At 37.9% G+C, this 15,798-nt stretch overlaps 1 protein-coding gene across 1 annotated transcript in view; it reads right to left on the reverse strand.

Annotated features, from left to right (window-relative positions):
• MIB1 (MIB E3 ubiquitin protein ligase 1) overlaps positions 1–15,798 on the reverse strand; it is a 132,765-nt gene that overhangs the window by 74,849 nt on the left and 42,118 nt on the right. Inside the window, exons 5-9 of the mRNA XM_059706485.1 lie at positions 15,676–15,742; positions 14,320–14,524; positions 9,031–9,214; positions 4,767–4,911; positions 2,974–3,107 (exon numbers count right to left, since the gene is read on the reverse strand). Coding sequence (XP_059562468.1) covers positions 2,974–3,107; positions 4,767–4,911; positions 9,031–9,214; positions 14,320–14,524; positions 15,676–15,742 — 735 coding nt within the window. The remainder of the gene's footprint in view (positions 1–2,973; positions 3,108–4,766; positions 4,912–9,030; positions 9,215–14,319; positions 14,525–15,675; positions 15,743–15,798) is intronic.

Genomic DNA, 15,798 nt, shown 5'->3' on the forward strand with positions numbered 1-15,798 from the left:
GAAAGTATCACAAATATCCCCCATACTGTCCCCCCATTATCCCCTTCAACCCAGTTCCCACCCTACCCCAGGCCTTTACCACTCTATTGTCTGTGTCCATGGGTTATGCATATATGCATATAAGTTCTTTGGTTAATCTCTTCTCACCCCACCTCTCCTCCCTGATTAGTCTGTTCCATGTTTCAATGTGTCAGGACCTATTTTTTTGTACGTCAATATATTTTGTTCATTAGATTCCACAGATAAGTGAGATCACGTGATATTTGTCTTTCTCTGACTGGCTTATTTCACTTAGCATAACGTTCTCCAGGTCCCTCCATACTGTCTCCAAGGGTGAATGTTCCTTTTTTACAGCTGTATAGTATTCCACTGTGTAAATGTACCACAGCTTTTTTATCCACTCATCTACTGTTGGGCACTTGGGCTGTTTCCAGATCTTAATTATTGTAAATTGCGCAGCTATGAAATATGAGGTGAATATATTCTTTCTGAATGGTGTTTTGGGATTTTTAGGATAGAGTCCTAGAAGTGGGATCGCTGGGTCAAACAGCAGTTCCATTTTTAATTTTTTTTTTTTTTTTTACAGAGAGGAAGGGAGAGGGATAGAGAGTTAGAAACATCGATGAGAGAGAAACATCCATCAGCTGCCTCCTGCACACTCCCCAATGGGGATGTGCCGGCAACCAAGATACATGCCCTTGACCGGAATCAAACCTGGGACCTCTCAGTCCGCAGGCTGACGCTCTATCCACTGAGCCAAACCGGTCAGGGCCATTTTTAATTTTTTGAGGAAACTCCATACTGTTTTCAATAGTGGTTATACCAGTCTGCATTCCCATTAACAGTGTACTAGGACATGTTTTTTCATTAAATGATGGGTTGTATTTAATTTCATTATTTACAGCATCATACTACAACAAAAGTAAAGTTTTATTTTCTTTTAAGCTTCAATCCACAAAGATAATTAGAACTAGCAAAATAAAAACCACACACACCCACACACACAGACTCACACATATACAGGAAGCTGAAAAGCAGACCTAAACCTGCTATGAAAAATACCTAGGTAGCAACCCTTTTGCCAAGGAAGCCCAAAAGACTCAAAGTTGATGACCTCTGAATATGGGGATAATATGGTAGTGAATATTAAACACAAAAGCATCAGTTGACAGTCTTTTTAAAAATCATTTAGATCCCTGGATTCCCCACCTCTGCACAGCTGTTCCACCCTCACACTAACAGAAACCTGAAAGTTTATTCTCCAGAAAGGGTAAAGTGTCCCTGGCCACTGTTAAGAATGGGGCAAAGTACCAAAAACAGAAATCTTATGTAAATATTTACAGGCCAAATCCTAAGATCCCAGGCTCTCTTCTCTTATTCAATATTCATAAGGTTGGTATCCAGGTTTATTTTTTTTTTTTAAATATATTTTATTGATTTTTTACAGAGAGGGGGAGAGAGAGAGAGTTAGAAACATCGATGAGAGAGAAACATCGATCAGCTGCCAGGTACATGCCCTTGACCGGAATCGAACCTGGGACCCTTCAGTCCGCAGGCCGACGCTCTATCCACTGAGCCAAACCGGTTTCAGCGGTATCCAGGTTTATAACCAGCAGAAGAACTAGAGATCTTTCTGGGGAGTCAGACCAGCCCAAGAGAAAAGACCTAAAGACCAATACCCAAGAATAATCCAAGGAAATGTCCAAATCACTCGATGGTGAAAACCAGAGTCAACAAACACACACACACACACACACACACACACACACACACACACACACACACGCCTTTTACTGATCACTCTCATAGATAAATGGACAACCAAGGAACCCAGACATCTGAGGAATGGCCTCTGACATGAAAAGATTGTTTGGAAGAAGTTAAAGAGGTAAAAATAGTTGACTCTGGAAGAATGAGAAAATAAGTTGAGAAGGAGATACCATTTCTCATAAATCTTGAAGTATTTTTCCCTTAAATTTTTAGAATGTATGACACTTAAAAAATAACTAAGATACCAATCAGTAATTAAATTTTTAAAATTAAGTATAAAATGTAAATCTGCTTGATTGACTATGAAAGAAGTCTGACTCTATATTTCAAACACAAAAACATTGGTACTTTCCTATCAGTAACAAATTATTTGTGATATATCTTACAACCAATCAAAAAACCACTTTGTTGTGCTGTTGCAATTGCTCTCTCAAATAAGCCTAAAATGCTATGTGAGTTCATAGGAATAGTTTATACCTTACAATTATAGATCTGATCTTCTTCAAACTGTCTAGCATATTTACATACAAAGATGTGGCAACAAAAGCCTTCATAAACACAGCGACTGCCACTCCACTTACAATCTTGGTCTGCACTAAATATCATATTGATGCCAGCATGGCAGCAATGGCAAAGCCAAAGGATGACTAAGTAAGAACCAAAATAACCCATTTAAAATATGGCTTATATGAACAGTAAGATTACAACATAAACTATTAAGATTTACAAAGTGCATGACCTCTAAGTCATCTGCCTTACAAACTATGAAATAGTCAAGTTTCACAGGGAAGAACAGGTAAAAAGTTTAGATTAAATATTTTAAAAAGGATAGAAAATTGCTTATAATATTTACTAAAATATATTTAAAACACATAAGATGATATTTACATGAGAAAAAAATCACTCAATTTCCCAAAAGGACACTAATCACTTAAAAGCCTAAATATAAATTTTGTCAATCATAAAATAAACATCACAGTGTTAAAATAAGAAAATTACAATATCTTTTAGAAATGCACACTGAAAAATGATGGCTGATGTCTTCTTTAAAATATCTCAGAAAAACAAGGACTAAAACGCATGTGGCAAAGTCTTAATAAATATTGAAGTAATGTGGCAAAATCTAAATAACTGTTGAAGTATAAGGTTCATTATACTATTCTATTTTAGTGTATCCTTCAAAATAATTTTTTAAATGCTCACATCCACATCTGGTCTTTTTAGCAAATCTTCCACTTTAGCAACATCTCCATTGGCAGCAGCCTTAACTAATTCTTCATTGAGGTCACCAGATTCTTGGGTTTCAAATAATTTCTTCAAGAGTTGGGAAAGTCTTTCTGTAAAGCATCAAATAAAGCTGCTAATACAGGAGAATCTCAAATTTTAACTACTAACAGACAAGCATTAACCATATGCCCATAATATATACTTTTTCTTTTTTATTTCTATGTTATTTTTTATTATGCTACAGATATTACCACTGCAAGTTACAATTACTAATATATATATATATATATATATATATATATATATATATATATATATATCTGCATTAAATTTGAGCCCATAAGTATTTCAAGTGTTTTCCAATTCCAATGTCTTTCAAGTTACAATTTCAGAAAAAGTAGAGAATTATAATAATAATAATTCAGATGTGGAAGTCAAACCAAAGATATTAGAAATGAATACATCACAATAGGACTACCATAATGATACAAACTTCCCTTGAGGTCTTAAGCATACCAGCACAACGAGTCTCTGAGCTCAGTGCTACAGATCTTAAAATAAATCAACAGATCAATGATTATGACTCAAAAGAAATGTAATCTCTATAACATCAGAGGAAATATTTTAGAGGCAAACCAATTTTCAGTTGAAAATGGACATCTAAGTGTTAACAACATATTTCAAAGGTGCCCACTAATTAGTTTAGACTAAAACGAGAAAGAACTAGGGATTTACAGACCTTTTCCTAACATATTTTTTCTAAACAGCATTAATCAGTAGAAAACCTACTCAGTTCTACTCCTTAATTCTTGGATCTTCTTATTGGAAAGCAACGAAATCACACAATGGGGCAGAATACCACCAAGTTTACATTGCTTGAGAGAAGGATATTAACCATCCTTCACTCTTTTAATTTGTATGCAATCATCCTGTTGTGATACCATCTAACCTCGAGGTAAAAATAAACACCACCTGATTTAAACTGTAAGCACACTAGCAAATTACAGCAGGAAAGAAAAGACAGAAGCAGAGGAAGTAAAAGCAGTACAAAATAAAAGTGGAAGTCACTCTATGTTTTCCTTCACTTTCTTAATATTTATTTTACTGTTATGGTTCTACCTTCTTTTCTGGAGGACAACAATATATCTCAGTAACTTATAATTTGTTGTAGAATGAACTGAGTCTGTGTACATAAAGCTGGAGCAGAGGAATGAAAGACTGAGCTTGAGTCTACCCAAGCATCCAGCATATTCACATCTCAACATGGTTTTCTACTCATTGTAGAATGTATAGTAACTCTTATTGAACAGTGAGAGAAAAAATATGGCTGAGATGTAAAAATATCCAGAAAGAAAGCCATCTGCTAGCAATAATGTTGACAATGAAAGGAAAATAAAACAGTCTAAGAAAGTGATGGTTCTTTGGCAGAAAACAAAAGTTCTGACTAAAGAAAAAAATGTTTAATTTTAGATATCTTAGATTTGATGGGGAGAAGCACTCAATATATCTAAGATAGAGCACATATTTATGGAATTTTTCCAGTGCATACCTCAGCCAGAAGATAGGTTGTTCATTGTATGGGGTGGGGTGGGGGGGAGAAAGAAAAAAATTATAAAAGTTTAAAAGGCAGTTAACATTCAAGCAAAGTTATGTGATCTGAGAGAAAACCAAAAACACATACAACATTACTGGTATATGAGAACTGGGAAATTAGCAAAGGTTCTAATGTAAGTCATATTACTTTTAAAGAAACATGAAACAAAACATACCACCAGATGCATTGCTAATGGCTGATCCTGCAGATGCCACCTTGGAAACTGCTGCTGGATTATATGTCCAGGATGTGCCACAAACTTCCACCTTTAAATCGCTGTCTGAATAAATCTGTTGTACTCGGCCAACTTTACCTAAAGTCTTTTAAAAAAATTAGATTCATGTTTCCAAGTCCATAGTATATGCCATAAAAATCAAACACCAGGTTTTACATGTTTAAATAATTTATTTTATTTTGTTCCTAAAGGAAAACTATTAAAGAATAACCATACTCCAATGGGTTATTCATTAATTACAAACTTTAAAGATTAACTTTTTAAAATATTTTAATAAAACTACTATATTTCCACAAAAATATAAAAAATAAATCATGAATCTATCTTATTTATAAAAGTCCCCAAAATTTTGCTTTTTGATATTTAACCCTTCTTTTTTAACCCAAAAGATAAATCTTGAGAACTTAGAGCTCAAGTGGTACACAATCCATCATCAATCTAAGACTAAAAATATAAAGTCTGATTTCTAAACATATATATATATTTAAATTTAAAAGGGCTCAAAGTTTACATCTATGTTTAAATCCTTTTTTGAATCATGACTTAACTGTGTAGAAATAACATGCCTATTAAATATGGGAGAAAAAAGGGCAATAAGGTACAGAAAACAATCAGCAACAGCAGTTACCATGTGGCAAATGTTGTTCTAATGTTCTAAGACAGCAATTTTCAACCTTTTTCATGTCATGGCACACATAAACTAATTACTAAAATTCTGTGGCACACCCAAAACAGTATTTTATTTATTTATTTGTTTACTTATTTGGTTAATCCTCACCTGAGGATATTTTTCCCATTGATTTTTAGAGAGTGGAAGGGAAGAGGGAGAGGGGAGAGAGAGAAACAATGATGTGCAAGAGACACATCTATTAGTTGTCTCCCAAACGTGCCTCAACCAGGGCAGGGATTGAACCTGCAACCCTTTGGTCTGCAGGCCAACACTCCAACCACTGAGTCAAACTGGCCAGAGCCAAAACTGTGTATTTTTTGTTGATCTGCCAAAAAAAAAAAGGTATAATTTTTATTGATTTACAAATAAAATAATAGTAATTACCTATGCTTTTTGCTCCAAAGTGCCATTTTTAAGAATCGGGTGTCTATACTTGTATATAAAGATTTCTGTTACCAAGCATTCACCAATAAGACGCAACTTTATGTGCCATGAACAATAAAAAACAACTCTGCTATGTGACCTATATATATATGACCCTGAAAGTTAAGTGCTAGCATTAGCCCCATTTCAAACTTAGTTCCAAAATCCATTCTCTTAAACATAACATAATAGCAAATAATAATACTAGAAAATTGGTAAAGTATAGTAATAATATCTGGCTATTTTTAAGACAGGGCATTCACATGGACAGCTACTGCTGTGTTGGCAGTCATCATTTCTTTATTTGACAGTCTAAGGCAGTGGTTCTCAACCTTCCTAATGCCGTGACCCTTTAATACAGTTCCTCATGTTGTGGTGACCCCCAATTTCATTGTTACAAATTGAACATAATTAAAGCATGGTGATTAATCACAAAAACAATGTGTAATTATACATGTGTTTTCCGATGGTCTTAGGTGACCCCTGTGAAAGGGTTGTTCAACCCCCAAAGGGGTCGCGACCCACAAGTTGAGAACCGCTGGTTTAAGGGAAAAGAAGTCAGTGCCCTGACTAAATAGTAAGGTATTGTATGTTTCAAAAATTCTTGCAGCACTCCGGTGTGCCTTTCACAGCACACCAGTTAGAAATCACTGTTCTAAGAGCTTTATATGTATTGACCTACCTAATACTATAACCCTGAAAGTTAAGTGCTAGCATTAGCCCCATTTCAAACTTAGTTCCAAAATCCATTCTCTTAAACATAATAGAATCCTACATAATAAAAGGCTAATATGCCAATCTACCAAACGGCGGAACAAACAGTCGCTATGACATGAACTGACCACCAAGGGAAGACGCTCAACGCAGGAGCTGCCCCTGGTGGTCAGTGTGCTCCCACAGGGGATGCACAGCTCAGCCAGAAACCAGGCTCATGGCTGGCAAGCGCAACAGCAGTGGAGGGAACCTCTCCCGCCTCCATGGCAGCGCTAAGGATGTCGATCAGTGGGACATCCCACGAGGGCTCCAGGACTGCGAGAGGGCGCAGGCCAGACTGAGGAACACCCCCAAGTGCACAAATTTCATGCACCAGGTCTCTAGCTGCAAATAACAATACTAGAAAATTGGTAAAGTATAGTAATAATATCTGACTACTTTCTAACACAGAGAAGAAATTGCCTTGACTTGTTTTCTCTTTTGACTTCTCTGCAGCATCTGACCCTAACTTTAAGAAACTATTCCACTGATTTCTAGATGACAGTCTAATCTTTCTGTCTGTTTCTCCCCTTCTTCCACTCAGAAGTTCCTTTTCCTTCTTCAGATCCCCAAATATGTTCATTCTCCAAAAATTTATTCATTCATTTTTTACTTTTCTTCCTTGAAAATTTAATCCACATTGACAACTATCATCTTACTTCAAAAGACTTGAAAATATACTTCTCTAGCCCTGTTTAACTCTCTCCTTGCCCCCCAACACACACCAATTTTAACTTCTTGTAAGACATTTTCACTTGGAATTTTCCACCATGATCTCAAACTCTGGGAGTAGCTGCATTCTTTGTTTTTTCCTCCTTAACTGTTCATTATGGAAAATCTCAAACACACAAAAGAAGACAACAATATTTCTTTTTCTTTGTAATTCTGTAGGGTATATTCCTTCTATAAGGAAATAAAGACAAACTACTGTTTTTAAAAATCATTTGGAATTTCCTTTTTATATGGTTACTAGAGGCCCGGTGCATGAAAATTCATGCACTGGAGGGGGGAATCCCTCAGCCCGGCCTGCCCTCTCTCATAAGTCCAGGAGCCCTCAGGAGTGGGAGGCAACCCGGCAATCAGAGGAAGGCGACGCTCACATCACACCTCTGCTGCTGCCACAGCCGGCAGCGCAAGCCTCGGCCGGCCCTGGTTACCTGAGCCTTGGGCGGCCCTAGGAGGCTGGGCAGCCGCCATCCGAGGCTTGTCTGTGCCTCAAGCCAGCCCTGGGCGGCTGGGGGATTGAGGAGACTGGGGGACTCTGGAGGCAGGTGTACCGAGCCCAGCCTTGTCACATGCCCGCCGCCCCGGTGGAGCTGAGGGGACTGGGCGCTGCCATCTTGTGGCTGTGGGTGCTGCCATCTTTGAGGGTGTGGCATCAATTAGCATATTCCCTCATTGGCTGTGGGTGTCACCATCTTTGAGGGCGTGGCAGTCTATTAGCATATTCCCTTATTAGTTGTGGGTGCCGCCATCTTTTGAGGGTGTGGCAGTCAATTAGCAAAGTCCCTCCTTATTGGCTGTGGGCACTGCCATCTTTGAGGGCGTGGAGGTCAATTAGCATATTCCTTTCTTATTGGCTGTGGACACCACCATCTTTGCAACAGCATGACAGTCAATTAGCATACTCTGTCTTTATTAAATAGGACGCCAACAGAAAATACATTTAGGTTTGTTTCATTTTATTTTCCACTTCTAGGAGTTTCATTTTTGAATTTGTTTTATAGTTGTATAAAATATGTAGTTTCAAGTCAAATCTATAAAATAAGACATATTCAAAGATGTCTCTCTTCTACCTCTGTCCTGTGTCATATTCCTTTTTTATATATGAATACTTTTTTAAAACTTTATGGTTAATCCTCCCATTGTTTTTCTCTTTTAAATATAAAGTTATATTAAAACTTTATATTAAGCTACATTGTCCTGATGGTTACATTTACAATAATACCCTTACATATATATCCACATTCCCTCACTTAAAATATATATAGTTTATTGGTGCACTAGTATAGACAACATTAAAATTTGTCTTTCAGGTGTTCTTCCCTGTACCCTCTTTCTTCACTAATATTTTTATTTTAAATAATAGTATTTAGTCCCAATTAGTACTTTATCCCTACATTACACTCTCCACTAATGACTCTATCAAAAAATATTAACTGTAGCCCTTTTTGGACCTTCCCTGGCTAATTTCACTAGAATAACTTAAAAAATAAAAGGCATAATTATGCCTAGATGCCAATAAAGAACAAAATTCTCAAAGGATTATGCTAATTTAGTTTATAAAATTAAACTACTTCTAAAAATTACATAAGCATGGTATAATTCCTAATCCAAAACTATTTTATATATACTTACTGGGAGCATAGCTTCAGCCCATTCTCCATGTCCTCTTTGCAGAAGCTTAATTCTTTCCAGATCATAACAAACTTGTACAAGATCACCCACTTGAAACTGTGAGGTGCCTCCTTCTGCACCTTGAGCAGCATCCCCACTTCGGACAATGTTTGCTTTAGTGAGAACAGCAGGATTGAAGGTCCACCTAAGGATCAAAGCCAAAGCTCAAAATGAGTTAAGTTTAATTTTAACATAACATTTTTTGTTAAGCACTACCGAGAGAAAAGCCTTATAACACATCAAAAAAAGTAAAGCCATCCTTTAAAATTACATCCTGAATTATTTGTATTTCATTTTATAATTTTAAAATACAAATTTGGGAAAAGAATCATCATAATCTCACCACCCTAATATGATAGATATACTTCTGTGTAGATATATTACCCTTTGCATATTAAAAATTGTTATAAAAATAATACACATTCATTGTTAAAAATTAAAACTTTTCAGAACCATGTAAAGTATGGGAACCTTGAGAAGGAGCATATCTGCCAAGAAGGACTCCTCAGGGTTAACTGGGCCCAAGTCTAGCAGCCATGTGGACACAGGCCACTCACACATTCTGCATTTGAGGGAAAAGCTACAGAGTGAGCTGCCAGTCTCCTGCACCCTGTTTCAGAATTCTGAGTCAATCCTTCAAGGGAGTTCCTGGTATCATTTTCTGACCAATGGACTGAGACCTGCCACATCCAATCAGAACTGTGCAGCTATGTCATTAGCTCTATCTGACCAATCAGAGATGCACCATAATGACCAAATCAGAATAAACAATTTTGACCAATGAGGACCATACCATTTGGATTAATCAGAACTCTGCAATTTCAATTTCTCATTTGTATAAAAATTCACAGACACCAGGGAGGAACTTTCTCTATGAAATATAACACTTTCAGTTTTCACCAGAGGTTGCATTTCCTAGATTTGTAAACCTGAATAAAGTTTCTTCTCTTTCCACAACTGATACTGATAATTTTTGTTGACAAATGACAGTTCCATTACACACACATTTGGATCACCATTCCCCACTCCACTAGAAGCCACTATTAATACTACATTGTGAATCCGTGCATATCTATCAATATGTAAGCGATAATTATAATGTAGGAAAAAAACTGTTTTCTTTTCCATAAATGGAATTATAATTCTGTGGCTTCTTTTTTCTCAGAGAATGTACCTGGGAAGATTTATTTATCAATGTCACAGACATGGAACTACTTATTTCAGTTTAATGGCCACAGAGTATTCTATAACATGGATAAACACTAATTACTTAAAGTATTTCCGCCCAGCCGGCATAGCTCAGTGGTCAAGTGTCAACCTATAAACCAGGAGGTCACCGGCTCAATTCCCGGTCAGGGCATATGCCTGCGTTGTGGGCTCGATCCCCAGTTTAGAGTGTGCAGGAGCAGCTAATCAATGACTCTCTCTCATCATTGATATTTCTATCACTCTCTCCATCTCTGAAATCAATAAAAATATTTTTTAAAAAAATAAAGTATTTCCAAATTTTCACTACAGTATTACGAACAATACTATAAAGAACATCTCTTTATAAACATCCTTGTGCACATGGGGTCAGTATTTCATTAGAAATTCTTGGAAGAATTACCTAATTAAAGTATACAATTTGTTTACAATTCTAATAAATAGAGCCAATCTGCTCTACAGAGTACACCATTTCTCCATATCATTGCCAATCTCATGGCTAAAAATAGTATTTAGTTTTAACTTGTCATGGATGGGTATTGTACATGATTGTAATCACTTTAGCAAAACAAATTTGGGTTCTGACTTCTTCTTAACATTCTACCAAATAATTGTATCATAATATATATATATCTCCTAGTCCAACTCCAAAGATAAAAGTTTCCATCATCACCCTAGCTGGTTTGGCTCAGTGGATAGAGCATCAGCCTGGGGACTGAAGAGTCCCGAGTTCAATTCTGGTCAAGGGAACATGCCAGGGTTGCGAGCTCCATCCCCAGTAGGGGGCATTCAGGAGGCAGCCAATCAGTAATTCTCTCTCATCATTGATGTTTCTATCTCTCTCTCCCTCTCCATTCCTCTCTAAAATCAATAAAAATATTTTTTTAAATAAATAAAAGTTTCCCTAGTCAAATAAGCTTTTATAATAGGGTCATCCTATATAATAAAGAATATGCTAATTAGACTGTACAGCCTTCTGGGATGTCCTTCCAGATGACTGTCCGGACAAAGCCGGGGCTGCAAGGGCCAGCTGAGGCTGCAAGGGGCTGCGAGGGCCAAACCCCTTGCACGAATTTCATACATCGGGCCTCTAGTTATTATATAAAAGACTAGTGGCCTGGTGCATGAAATTCATGCACTCGGGGGGCGGAGGGCCCCCAGCCTGGTCTGTGCCCTGTCACAGTGCAGGAGCCCCATGATCCATCGCCCCAAAGAGGTAGGCCCCGCCCACCCATCCGGGGCTCCTCAATGGATTGCTCCAAAGAGGTAGGCCATAACCAGGGGTCCCACCTCCACGCCACACAGAGCCGAGGGACCCCCAGGCCTCGCAGCGCAGAGGCCTTCGCCAGGCCCCGTGCCCGGGCCAGGCCGCACAGAGGCCTCCGGACCCCTGGCACAGGCGCACGGAGGCCTCCTCTGGGCCCCACCCCCAGGCCGCACAGAGGCAGCCACCAGGCCCCAGGCCTCCTGGTGATGGATTGTGACAGCAGGACACAAGTCCCTGACACTGCAAGTCCCTGCCCTCCTGAGCCTGCTGCACATAGAGCCTGCTGATCAGTCGTTTACACGTGAGGGTGTCCAGACCATTTGCATATTACCCTTTTATTAGTATAGATGTTGAGTGGTCACAACATAAAAAAACTTATTTACTAAAATTCTGTAACCATATACACTTTGCTTTGTAAAACAACCATAAAGAGAAAGAAGTGCCTCTGATCAGTTAAGAATAAAAATCACATACACAAAGTTTTCTTTGTGGCTTCATCAATCACAGTCCCCTTTATCTCACTCAATATTCCAAAATTTACCAGATCTATTATAGTGCCTGAACACAGCAGTATTTATTTAAGTTGTTCCCTCTGCCTACAGTGCTCCCCCTCCTTGGTGAAAATCGAGTTGATCTTCCAATCTTATGCACAATGTAATTTTCTCTCTGAAGTTTTTCTATGATTTGCCCAACTGAAATGATCACTCTTCTTCTGTACCTTCAGAATACCCTGAATACTCACTCTCATAATTACTTACAACACATTAATGCTTATTTTTGGTTTTGTCTATCCAAACTAAAAGTAAAACCTCTTCAAAGCAGAGAACCATGTCTTAATGTGTTTATAATCCTACCACTAATCACAGGGCCCAACACAGTATTTCATAAATTAGTATTTAATAAACTTTTGTTGAATAAAGAAGAAAAAGAAGTTATTTTCTAAAACTCACGTCATTATTACTGCTAACACCATTGCCCAAGAAAGAATTCTGCAAGTAATCATCCTAATTTGTGTTAACCTAACATTTAGAGTTTTTATCATAAAAGGGTGTTAGATTTTGTCATGTTTTTTCTGCATCTCTTGACATGATCCTATATAATAAAAGCCTAATATGCAAATTGTCCCCTCGACCGGGAGTTTGACTGGGCGTTCAAGCGCTTGCTATGATGTGCACTGACCACCAGGGGGCGGCGCAGAACATGGCGGGCGTGGGAGACATGGTGCTGACAGCAGGCGGCAGTGGAGGCACTGCTGGCACCAATGGGCCCCAACGAGAGTGGGACCACAGCAGGATGGTGGAGCAAGTGAGCGGGTGGCACCAGGTCAAGGCGGGTGCAAGCTGGGCCCGATCGCCTTGCAGATCGCCCTGCAGACGGCAACCAGCAGCGGCAGAAGGGGTGGGGGCTGCCACCCGGCTCCCAGGTACTGAGGGAGCCAGAAGGGCGCCCAATGAATCAGGCGAAAGGGGGTGAATAGGGCCCAGGTGATGCCCAGGGCCCAGAGGTCAGCTGGGACCTGCCCTTCCACACCAGATGCTCATGCTTCGATCGCCAGCCAGACCTAGGGACCGGACCAGTGCATGAATTTCATGCACCGGGCCTCTAATCATGTATAAAATCTGAATACAATTAGAATTCTATACTTTGGTAAGCAACTTAATGTTAATTTTTCTAATTCCCTAAAGAACCTCAGGAAGAATTGGGTGAAAAAGATAAAGGGATTAAGAAGTGCAAATTGGTAATTACAAAATAGTCACAGATATAGCATAGGAAATATAGTCAATAATATTGTAATAACTATGTATGGTTCCAGGTGAGTACTGGAAGTATTGGGGAACACTTTGTAAAGTATATGATTGTCTAACCACTATGCTGTACACTTGAAACTAATTCAAAAGATATTGAATGTAAACTGTAATTGAAAAATAAAAAAATTTAAAAAGCAGAAAAATATAACCTCAGAGTTTATGTACATGTCAGCAATAAAGTTGGACAATTATTTAATTTAACTACTGCTTTTTCTTTAAAATGTCATAAACATACAAGTAAATTAGACATATTTTGCCTAAAGAGCAAATACATAAAAGGTACAGGCCCAGTCTCCAAGAAACTCGCAACCTAGAGGTCAAATAAATAATCATTTTAATAGATAACAGGAGAGCTAAACAGATGAATAATGTATGCATACACCAAGGAGAGCAGAAGAAGAGAGGAGATTCCCAAATATCTAACTAAGCTCAATATCTATAGGATGCAAACCAGTTAATCCAGAGAAAGAGGGGATAAAGGAGGGAAGGGTATTCTGCATGAAGGGAATGGTATGTGCACAGGAAAAGAAGTGAGAAAATGCATGTAACTCTATGTTGCTGATAAGGATTAGTATGTGTGTATGTGTCTGTGGCAGGGAAAGCTGTGTTATCAAGATATAACCCTGGAGATATGGGCCAGAAGAGTATTAATTTTATCCTTCTCATTCAGGATAAATGGACTCATTGTGAACACAAAACTTTCTGCTATACTTGGACCTAACGATGACACAATATATTCTGCTCTCTGAAGGAGACACACACACACACACACACACACACACACACACACACACACACACATACTTCTTGACATTTATTCCCTTCCACCTTACCAACATATTCTGGATTTTTACCTACTGAGAGCTACCTTTACAGACTCTTTGGTTATAGCAGATTATTTGCTTTCTTTAAGACTCTTTTCTCTAGCTTTATTTCCCATTACTGAAAAAATTAAGAAATAGCACCAACCTATTGCCACTCGGATACTGTACTACAATGTCATGATCTTCATCAATGCCACAAACAGTTCCAGTTGTAGTTAAAGTCTCAAACATGCCATCAGTCCATCCTCCATGACCATGCTGCAAAGACTGTACAATTTCTAGGTCAAGGTCTATATTTACCAGGTCACCAATCTGCAACCCACCAGGATTTCTGTTGCCATTCTGCTCACCTGTAATTGCAGAGGGGGTTAACAAAGGAAAAAGTTATAGCAACAACATGCAACTGCATTATTTTTAAACAAGAACAAGCTGTAGGACTTCAAAGATTCATAATCATGAAACACTACAATGAGAGATACAAATGAGCATGTTGGTTCTATCCTTTTCGTGTGAAGGCAAGACATAAGAGTTACTTTTTTTGGTGCCAAAACCTGGGATCGCAAGAAAGTTTCTGGTAGCAAGAAAAATGGATGCTCTCAGCAAAAACATATGTATTTCTTCTATATTCTCCTTTAAAAATAATAAGGTGTCATTCAAGAAAAGAGCACTTTTTATCAAAAAGGCAAATCCAATGATTTAGAAAGAGGAACACAGAGTCTACATGAGAAAGAAAAGCATTCAGAGACTAAAGGCTTAATCAGATAAATGTGGTAAATGTTCATCATGACAACAATAAAGAATCAATAAAATGAAGGTAGTTTTGGTTTTCTTATTCTTTTTTATTTTAATGATAAGTGAAATTATATTTATTATGTTACTTTAATCTTGGGAGTTGTTCTTGCATTAGAAAGGAAAGATTCCATAAGCTAAGGATTCCATAAGCTTTAAATTGTCAGATTCTATTCTTATAATGAAGAGAAGTAATATCTAATACAAAGTTTTTCAATAATAAGTTTACAGTTAAAAGAAAAAGTTTCAAATATATTATGACATAAATGGCATGTCAATTCTCAAGATATGACAACTCAGTGTCTACATAAATCATTTAAAAAGAACAAATTCTTGCCCTGGCTGATTTGGCCCAGTGGATAGAGCATCGGCCTGCGGACTGAAGGGTCCCAGGTTAGATTCCAGTCAGGGGCACACGCCCAGGTTGTGGGCTCAATCCCCAGTAGGGGGTGTGTAGGAGGCAGCCAATCAATGATTCTCTCTCATCATTAATGTTTCTATCTCTCTCTCCCTCTCCCTTCTTCTCTGAAATAAAAATATATATATATATTTTTAAAAAGGACAAATTCTTTAAAACCAAAATAAGACCAAAATAATATCTCTTCAAATAGCTTTAATGGTAACTAATTTGTTAAAAGTCCACTTAAATATTTTAATGATTCCATGAATTCTGACCCATTATTTAGTTATTTCCTCCATTCTGCTAACTCACCTAGCACAGGGCAGTGATCTCTGTAGAAAGAACCTCCTTTGGCATCCTGGACACACTTCAGATCAGACTAAGAAGGAAAACAAAAAAATCACTCTTGAAAACGTCAAGTATAGCTCAATACCT

The sequence above is a fragment of the Myotis daubentonii genome, chromosome 8 (assembly GCF_963259705.1).
Source record: "Myotis daubentonii chromosome 8, mMyoDau2.1, whole genome shotgun sequence".
Lineage (NCBI taxonomy): Eukaryota > Metazoa > Chordata > Mammalia > Chiroptera > Vespertilionidae > Myotis > Myotis daubentonii.